At 35.9% G+C, this 10437-nt stretch overlaps 1 protein-coding gene across 1 annotated transcript; it reads left to right on the top strand.

Moving 5' to 3' along the window:
* The first annotated feature begins 316 nt into the window (after window positions 1-316).
* Window positions 317-4873, top strand: LOC121652400 (L-selectin-like). Its single transcript, XM_042005177.1, has 4 exons — window positions 317-440; window positions 1327-1659; window positions 2300-2394; window positions 4078-4873. The coding sequence occupies exons 1-4, from the start codon at window positions 368-370 to the stop codon at window positions 4186-4188; spliced, it is 612 nt and encodes a 203-aa protein (XP_041861111.1). The 5' UTR covers window positions 317-367; the 3' UTR covers window positions 4189-4873.
* The last annotated feature ends 5564 nt before the right edge of the window (window positions 4874-10437 follow it).

Genomic DNA, 10437 nt, shown 5'->3' with positions numbered 1-10437 from the left:
CAAGTATCAGATTGTGTTCAACAGGATTTTAAGCAAAGTTTATAGCATAAATTAAAGCAAAATGTCTCAGAAACTGTGTGTAACAAATATGTCACGTCGGGCTCTATTGGGTTAAATTTGACATGAACTTTATTATTGACAACAGCACCAAAATCTTGATGTTAATATTCAGAATATATGGACGTAAATGAAAGCACTGATTTTATATCGTTCATTTTAGAGAGCCTGGATCGGGTTGTATAATAACGTGAGCAGCTGGAGGTGGTCCATGTCTGACAGCAGTTTCTATGAAGATGATGAGGCTGAGTTCAGAAACTGGGCAGACGATCAACCGGACAATTATGGGAATAAGGAATGCTGCGCGAGCATGCGTTACTATGGAGAATGGGCTGATGTGCCCTGTAACATGCTCTATCCATTCATCTGCTCTGATGTCAAAGGTGAGAGTTTCACCACATATAGAAGCAGAATTTATGTTTTTATCCTCTGTTTCAGTTTTTATTTGTCTTTAAATAAAGACTAAACCTTTTTTTAAAACCATTTTTACTTTTTACAGTTTCATTAGTTTAGTAGATTAAAATGTTGCCACAGATGTTAAATGGATAGTGAGCATTGTTAGTGACTCTAAACATTAATTGTTTTAAAATAAAATTGCAATTTAAGACATTTGTGATTGGCAAATTGCCAAGAGCGCAATTAATTTACATGTAACGCTTCACCTGATCCAGGTATATTTAAACCTGCAGAATTTTACAAAGCCACTCACTTCAGACGTATGTCTTGTTGTTTTTCTTGTACGACAGTAGAGTCCTAAAAAAAAAAAGAAAACTCTATTGCGCCTCAAGTATGTTTACATCAGATCAAACTTACTTTTTGTTAACCACTTTCTCGCAGCCGGTGAGAGGGAGGAAGATGAGGCAGCAAGTAACTGGCTGTTTGTGGAAAAACTCCAGACAAAGTGCAACTTGTTCTCCTTCCTCATAGTCTCAAAACATGTGACAGCTACACTTGGCTGTGAAGTCACATCTTTAAAAGTCATCGTGGACTATTTTTCCATATGACTGAAACACTGAGATAAAAAAAAGATTGCATCCTGCAGTTTGTAAATGGAGCAGTTAATATTTCAACCTCATGTCCTTGTTAGAAAATCGAGCAGTTGATGTCATGTCATGTAATAATTCTCCATCTCATATAGAAAATATATTTCTGCACAGAAGCTGGAATTTAAAGATTAAATCCAAATATTAGTCAGAAATTTATACGATTAGATTTTTTCCCATTAGGTTCAGGCCTACTAAATATCTGTTCACTGTGATCTCTTCTCAGGACAGAATGTCACATTTGCCTACGTAAACCAAACGATGACATTTCCTGATGCTCAGAGGTATTGTAGAGAACAATACACAGACCTGGCCAGTGTGAGAGACATGGCAGAGAACCAGAAGATATATGAACTGATACCTGCTGGACAAATAGCCTGGATCGGTCTTTTCAGAGACTGCTGGAAGTGGGTGGATGGAAGCAATGCTTCATTTACCTACTGGAATACTGGAAAGCCTGATAGCCCAGATAACTATTGTGCAGCAGCATACTTTGCAGTTTCTGGAAAATGGGAGGACTGGACCTGTGACTGGAAGAGAGCCTTTATCTGCTACAGTGGTACGTCATTATTTAGCTTTACTAGAAACTGTTGTGACAACCCCTCAGCTTGGCCTGAGCATTAATCCATCTCTGCTTGTAGGTGTCCCCTTTTCACCGGACGCACCTGTTCTTGGTGCATCCGGCTATAAAAGCTGCAGCCTCCTGTTTCTCTTGTTCTCTCCTCCCACAGTAGACTGGTTTGTTCACCACTGACTTGCAACCAAATTACACCACTGACAGACCACTCTTACACGCTGTACACACTTATTATAGTTATTTTTTATAATAAAATATATCTGGCGTGTCCTTTCCTCATTTTGTCACGGCCTTTGATGCAGGTCGTGACACTGCAGAGTTAAGCCAGCAGCCATGTCCTTCTCTTGCATCCAGTCATTGTAAGAAACCAAGTTTCAGGAGATCTCTGTGCAGTATTTATTAGTCTAAAACTCCAGCATCACATTAGCTAAACTGCTCCCAGACCACGGTAGCTACATGTGATCATTTTAAAAAATCGGGCACAAATAGTGATTGATTGTATTTGTTTTTAGCTGATAGAAAATGTTGCTTTTCCTGGACTTCAGATGGAAACATTTATAAGATTGTCTTTAAAATCCAAGCAGGAATCATAAAACTGATGAAGTCTGTTTATTCCTCAAAGCTCCTGTTTTAAAGCAGGTGATGAGAGTGAAGCTGGAGAGAAAGTCCTCTCTGGATCTAAATGATGTTGCTATGCAAGAAGAATTGCTGAATAAGGTAAAACATGCATTTTCATTCAAAATGAATAAAAAAAAAAAAAAAACAAAAAAAAAAAAAAACATTAGCCTATACAGTATCATGTGTACATGTTTACGTAAAGTATGCAGCAGAAGTGTTGCTGGATATCAGGCTCTACCAGGGAACAGACCTGTTATCTAATGGGCAACATTATCTCCTATCTACTTCCATTTGCTGAGCCTGTTAATAATATTAAGGCCCATTTATGTTCCCTTACATACGTAAATAGCAACATCTGTTTCAAACATTGTCATATGTCGCCGTCATCATACTTCCATGCGTGTTTTGCATTGCCATGGTTGTTGAGTCAGTTCCACCACTAGAGGGCTGAGTTCAGCGTTCACTCCTGTGAGCCGACGTTAGTTTCAGACACCTGCTGCTGAAACTGAAAAAGGTTGAAGACATAGGCTTAATGAAAGAAGTATTTCACACAGACAATGGGAACATGAACTGGACGTCTTTTAGGAATTCGACAAATGCAGGTGAAAAAACAAAACAAAGCTTTCCATCCTAGACTAAAAACTAAAGAAAAATATGATTTGATTCAGTCACTTAAGTCAGTGTTAAGTAAAATGAAACTGGCTGGGTATAAAGGGAGTGAAATGTTCAAAGAACTCCTCCAAAGAAGAACTTTCATGAAAACTGTTAATCAAAATCTCTTTAAAGGATTAGAACTAAGGTTGACTGGTGCCAGACAAACAGAAAGAAATGAGGACTGGATCAGGAATTCATACCAAACAGTAAATAAATCATGTTTTGTTTTAGTTTGTTTGTTTGTTTTTTATTAGTATTTTTAGGAATAGGAAAACTAAAACACAAACCCATACAGAGAGAATAAGAAAGGAAAAAGGCAGGGTCACCCAGGGTTCTGTGAAATGTCTCACATTAAAATACACCGAGTGCATCTATGTTCATTTCTTTGATGTTTACCCTCCTAAGTTAAATGAAAAGAACAAAAAAAAAATTTAAAAAAAAAGAAAACTTTTTTTGCGCATGCAAATAATTATTCACAATTACGTGCATACTCGACGACCAATATCCTCAACATTGTTCTCTGCAGTCTTAGAGAGAAAGTAATCTTTTCCATTTCACAAACCTTTCACTTTTTACCAGATTCAGCTTTACTTTCTGAAGTAATTTATTTTTAGGGTTAATGAAAAATCTAATACTTTTCTCCCAAATTCCCTTTTTTGACCACTGCTTAGTTCAAACTGGTTCTTTGCCCTTTGTTTTTTTGTGTGTGTTTTTGTTGTTGTTCTTTGTTTGTTTGTTTGTTTTTTTTCTTTTTGTTTTTTTAAAAGTTACATCAATTTATAGTACAATAAATTGCACTAACAGCTCTAGATAAAAACAACAACAAAAAAACAATAAATTGATTCATACAGTATCTAACAGAAGTGAGTACACCCCTCACATTTTTTGCAAATATGTCATTATATCTTTTCATGGGACAACACCATAGAAATGAAACTTTGATATACAGGACACCAAACTATAAAAACTAAACTTTGATATTCTGTATGTCAAAGTTTCATTTCTCTAGTGTTGTCCCATGAAAAGATATAATAAATATTAGCGAGAATGTGAAGGGTGTACTCAGATACTGTATGTTTAATAGACAAGTTTATGATTGACATTCAGTTTTTGTTTTGTGTGTTTCAGATTAAACTGAAGCTGGAGGATCAGGGAGTGAAGAAAGACGTGAAACTGAGCTGGTGGGAGCACACAGATGGAAAGATCTTCCACAAGGATGAGGAGGAGGATGAGCAGTAAACAAAGGATTTGCTCCATGAAAGAATTCCATCTCCTTATTTGATGTGTGTGATCATTTTAAGTTGAAAAAATCTTTCAAAGTCTCTCATTTTAAGATTTATTGTGGTTGTTGAGGGTAAATAGCAGTAATTAAACTAAATCTTTAAAATAAAAAATGAAAATGTGTGTTAGATGTCATTACAGTGCAACTAACTCTCTAGGAGAAGGCTGGGTTGGATGGATGGATCCAGAACAATCTGGCTCTACTGTTGATTTCCAGACATCAAACACAAACTATTCTTCATATAAACAAAGATTCCAGGAGCTCTCTGCTGACAACCACGTTTCCTGTTGTAGCTATAAGAAAGGTCGTCTAACATGCTGCAACATGAGACAACACATGCAAATAGAAACAAAGAAGCAAAAAAAGAAAGTATCTTGATTACTTTGACAGCACCTTTGCTGTAAATGGACCCAGTACATGCAAATGGATGAGCATGCTGGGAGTTGTTACAGTAATGCAAATAGTCACAGAAAACGTGCAACTGATTCATGTTAATGAGGATTAATGTGAAGCATCTGCATCATTTTATTCTGTGTTAACTTCAATACCTGTATTAATTTGTTCTAAGTACTTTAATATCTTGTCATCTTGTCATTTATAAAGCATGTGAAGTAATCATAATCTAAATGTGCATTAGCTGCAGACCTCAAAGTTGAGGCTTGTATACGTGTGTGTCTGACATCAATTTTAAGATCTAGGTGCAAATTTTTGTTGGTAAAAGAATTTCTGTATAAACTGGGTTAATGAGGTTAAATGAGTAGGGTTTGATCACTGATGTGGTTCTATGCTGAAGATGTGGTCGATGGAAGTAGGATGTGGGATGACAAAGGAAACTGGGTGAAAGAAGCTGATTGTTGTGATAAGAAAGAACAGAAAGCTGGTTAAGTTATCCGCAGTCCTCAGAAAGACATTGTGAAAGAAATTTAGCTGCATATGATAATCACTCATATATACTAAAAATAATCACCTGATATTCAGTTTTCTTTAGTAATTTAATATTGTTAATCCATTCACTATTACGTTTTCATATTGTGTGTTCTCATTCTACAGAATACTGAAGTTACAGTTTTCATTGTGTGTGTGTGTGTGAGGTCAGACTGACCACTTTCTTCCCAGAGCTCTGATATGGCAGAGTTGAGACTGGTTTTCGACCTGCTAGATAGCAATAGTTGTTTGGGATATCAGCTTGTTGTGGTATGTGGGCTTTGTCTGAAAACTGGAAGAAAGTGGCGCCACTCAGTCTTCTATTCCTCATATTATTATTTCGCTGTTTGACCTTCAGCTGGAGACCAGCTGAATAAAACTGTTTCTCTCTCATGAATCATCAGAGTCTCTCCCGATTTCATGCGAGTTGGGACGATCACTCTCTTAAATAAACCTTACGTTTACTCATTCCAGACTCTTTGTTATTTTTCTACAACAACATACACCAGTTCAATAAAAGCTGATATTATTTTACTGGTTTGACTTGTATAAGAGTTACAGCTCTTTCATTCAGCTAATCTTAAAGCATCTTGTTTTTATGTACTCTATCAATATGAATAAACCAGCATGAAGTGAGAACTAGACATTTGTCATTTGTGTCATTTTCTGTCCTCATCACCCATCGTCTTGATCACAGTACTCTGACTCATCACCAGCAACCGCCGTCTACCAAGAAACACAAGTCTCCCCCTCCTCATCCTTCTCTTAAATCATCTGTCCTTGCCTAGCAGAGCAGGACACAGGAGGATGTGCAGGAGTTTTAAGAAGTGTTGAGGGTCCTTGCTGTAGTTTTGCTACTACTAACAGCTGTTATGAGATCAGGCCTGGACCCAGTAGAAAGTAAAAAAATGAAATCAAACACTGTCAGCTTGTGGGTTGAATGGATCTAATCTGTCAACTGTACCTTGTAAATTGAAACAGCACCCCCTCATTTTAGTTTTATGAATAAATGTGGAAACAGGAGGAAAGGGGGAGGAGAAGCAGCCTTATTTAAAGATTCATGCCACTGTAAAGAGATTTCAGTTGGTGATTTTACTTCCTTTTAGTATCTTAGTTTTATTTTAAGGGGTGTTTCTAAAATTCCCTTTTAATCATCTACAAATGTCCAAGACATTGTGCAAATTTCATTGATGAGTTTTCTGGATAATTCTCAGTTAGCTCAACTGATTTTAACCATTTTAACTTAACATTCACATAGATAACATGATGGATGGTGATGTCAAGGAATTTTTTCTATACTTGAATACTAGACATGTTTGGATTGTGTCAACATGTACAAGAATCAACCCACATTTGAGGTCACGGGTTATTTAGAAGGGTGTTGATATTTCTTCTGTAACAATCACTGACTCGGCCTTGTCTTACCATTTTGGTATTTTGTTTGATTTACTGATTAATCAGAATATCCAACAAACCTGCTCCTCGATTAGGAGCAGGTACGTTAACTTACATGAGATGGCACTACATGGATAACAATCCTCCTTTAACCTAAGTGTTTTCCTTCAAATGTGGGCTTTACAATTCAGGGAGAGAATGTTGGAACACGAACAATTAGCAAGTGCTGATAGGCTGCTAGCATAACACATGCTTATCCTATTCATGCTTTTTGCTTTATTAATATCAAGTTAACTGAACACGTTTAATAAGAACTTCTAAGAAAAGCCAAATATTTTAAAAATGTAAGGGTTTTTTGATTTCTATTTACAATTATAAGTTCAAAACAAAGAGCTTCATTAAGCTAGCTTAAAAGAGCACAAAAGCTAGCAACAGCTTAACATCTGCTAGCATGTTATATGCTTGTGTTATTATCTACCCACACTTGTTAATGTTGTAATGTCAGAAAAGCCAAACAACTTTAATCCATTAACTTACATGAAATGACACTACATGGATAACAATCCTCCTTTAACCTAAGTGTTTTCCTTCAAATGTGGGCTTTACAATTCAGGGAGAGAATGTTGGAACACGAACAATTAGCAAGTGCTGATAGGCTGCTAGCATAACACATGCTTATCCTATTCATGCTTTTTGCTTTATTAATATCAAGTTAAGTGAACACGTTTAATAAGAACTTCTAAGAAAAGCAAAATATTTTAAAAATGTAAGGGTTTTTTGATTTCTATTTACAATTAAAAGTTCAAAACAAAGAGCTTCATTAAGCTAGCTTAAAAGAGCACTAAAGCTAGCAACAGCTTAACATCTGCTAGCATGTTATATGCTTGTGTTATTATCTACCCACACTTGTTAATGTTGTAATGTCAGAAAAGCCAAACAACTTTAATCCATTAACTTACATGAAATGACACTACATGGATAACAATCCTCCTTTAACCTAAGTGTTTTCCTTCAAATGTGGGCTTTACAATTCAGGGAGAGAATGTTGGAACACAAACAATTAGTAAGTGCTGATAGGCTGCTAGCATAACACATGCTTATGCTATTCATGCTTTTTGCTTTATTAATATCAAGTTAAGTGAACACGTTTAATAAGAACTTCTAAGAAAAGCAAAATATTTTAAAAATGTAAGGGTTTTTTCATTTCTGTTTACATTTAAAAGTTCAAAACAAAGAGCTACATTAAGCTAGCTTAAAAGAGCACAAAAGCTAGCAACAGCTTAACATCTGCTAGCATGTTATATGCTTGTGTTATGTATTATCTACCCACACTTGTTAATGTTGTAATGTCAGAAAAACCAAACAACTTTAATCCATTAACGTACATGAAATGGCACTACATGGATAACAATCCTCCTATAACCTAAGTGTTTTCCTTCAAATGTGGGCTTTACAATTCAGGGAGAGAATGTTGGAACACGAACAATTAGCAAGTGCTGATAGGCTGCTAGCATAACACATTCTTATCATATTCATGGTTTTTGCTTTATTAATATCAAGTTAAGTGAACACGTTTAATAAGAACTTCTAAGAAAAGCCAAATATTTTAAAAATGTAAGGGTTTTTCATTTTTGTTTACATTTAAAAGTTCAAAACAAAGAGCTACATTAAGCTAGCTTAAAAGAGCAGAAAAGCTATCAATAGCTTAACATCTGCTAGTATGATACAATCTTGTTTTTTGTATTATCTACCAACACTTGTTAATGTTGTAATGTCAGAAAAGCCAAACAACTTTAATCCATTAACTTACATGAAATGGCACTACATGGATAACAATCCTCCTTTAACCTAAGTGTTTTCCTTCAAATGTGGGCTTTACAATTCAGGGAGAGAATGTTGGAACACGAACAATTAGCAAGTGCTGATAGGCTGCTAGCATAAGACATGCTTATCATATTCATGCTTTTTGCTTTATTAATATCAAGTTAAGTGAACACATTTAATAAGAACTTCTAAGAAAAGCCAAATATTGTTGCAAATATTTTATAAGCATTTTGATTCATTTACTCATTTATTATTCATTTACTCATTTAAGCATTCTTATTCATTTATTCATTTACATTTTATCCTTAGATTTTAGTAACATGCATTAGGCTTTGCTTTTAATTAATAGAACTACAGCTTAATTGTCATCATTGCTTTGCAGGTTACAGATAGTGCATTCACATAAACTCATATAAGGTTACTGAGTTCAATACTGAGAAAACAGCTGACAATTAGCGGCCTTGACAATGTTCTGGATGGCCACTAGGGAGTAATCTAAATATTGGTACATCTCTTTGCTTATCTATTCACTCCTAGCAGAACGGAATTTCCCAGTAACTCAGAAATCATTAAAAGAATATCCTTTGTGTGAATATTGTGAGAAAAAGTACAAGGGAGTCAGTAGAAAGGCAGAAAAAGATAGTGAAGCAGAGCATAGTATCTTTTTCCTTTCAGCTCTGACGCACCTCAGACGAAGGACCTGGAGGAATCAAATTCCCGGAAGAAGGGAGGACCACCTTGCAAAATACACATTCACATAAATGTGCACCACATGCACGCACATAGACACAATGCATTGTATCACTATAAATGAGGAGGATAATTTAGTTAGGCGGGTCTTTTGGCTGAACCGAAGGGTCCCGACACTTTGTGTATTAGTGATCAGAAGCTAAGCTAACAGGCCTCCTTCTCGAGAAGATATGTATTGTTTTCTTATTACTGGCTTAACAAAGAATTGTCAATTCTACTCAAACTCTGGTGTTTTTGCCTTCTTTTAAAAATGTGGATTTTTGAACACTCTTCCTTCTGGTTTACAGGTGGTGAACAAATCTTTTAAAACCAACAAAGAATATTTTAAAACTTCAATATTTTAAAAATGTAAGGGTTTTTTCATTTCTGTTTACATTTAAAAGTTCAAAACAAAGAGCTACATTAAGCTAGCTTAAAAAAGCACAAAAGCTAGCAACAGCTTAACATCTGCTAGCATGTTATGAATGAATGAATGAAAAATACTTTATTAATCCCAAAGGGAAATTCAATATTGTAGTAGTAGTAATTTTTTTTTTTTTTTTTTTTTTTTTTTTTTTTTTTTTTAAACAATCACATTAATTAATTAAGGGCTTTGTTCTTCAGCCTGATAGCTGCTGGAAGGAAGGATCTTCTGTATCTCTCTGTCTTGCATCGGACTTGAACAAGCCTCCCACTGAACACACTCTGTTGTTTCGTCACGGCGTTGTGTAGAGGGTGTGAAGGATCTTCCATTATCTTCGTCAGCTTGTACAGAATTCTTTTTTTGATGATCAACTCCAGCGGCTCCAGAGTTACTCCAAGCACAGATCCAGCTTTCTTGATCAGTTTGTTAATTCTTTTCAAGTCTCTGGTTCTGATGCCGCTGCCCCAGCAGATTGCTGCAAAGCTGATTGCACTTTCAACAACAGACCTGTAGAACATTTGCAACATTTTGGTGCAGACGTTAAAAGATCTCAGCTTCCTTAAGAAGTAGAGTCTGCTCTGACCTTTCTTGCAAATGTACTCAGTGTTGCTTTTCCACTCAAGTCTGTTGTCCAGCTGAACTCCAAGGTACTTGTATTCCTCCACCACCTCCACCTCCTCTCCCATGATGGAAACACTTCTATGTGTGTTCTTGTTCCTCCTGAAGTCAACAATCATCTCCTTTGTTTTCTTGGTATTCAAGATGAGATGATTGTCACCGCACCATTTCACAAACTGACCGACCAGTTCTCTGTACTCTGCTTCTTGTCCATCACTGATACACCCAACAACTGCTGAGTCATCAGAGTATTTCTGCAGATGACAGAACTCAGAGTTGTACTGGAAGTCTG

Source organism: Melanotaenia boesemani, chromosome 13 (assembly GCF_017639745.1).
Source record: "Melanotaenia boesemani isolate fMelBoe1 chromosome 13, fMelBoe1.pri, whole genome shotgun sequence".
NCBI classification, from domain to species: Eukaryota; Metazoa; Chordata; class Actinopteri; order Atheriniformes; family Melanotaeniidae; genus Melanotaenia; species Melanotaenia boesemani.
Note: the sequence above shows the minus strand (reverse complement) of the source record. Positions and strands in the feature narration are given on the sequence as shown.

Bases quoted from the DNA above. Each gene is read 5' to 3' on its own strand.
- LOC121652400 (XM_042005177.1), top strand. From the start codon at position 368: ATGCGTTACTATGGAGAATGGGCTGATGTGCCCTGTAACATGCTCTAT. The intron at 441-1,326 runs GTGAGAGTTTCA...ATCTCTTCTCAG, and splicing joins CATCTGCTCTGATGTCAAAG to GACAGAATGTCACATTTGCC. The intron at 2,395-4,077 runs GTAAAACATGCA...TGTGTGTTTCAG, and splicing joins AAGAAGAATTGCTGAATAAG to ATTAAACTGAAGCTGGAGGA.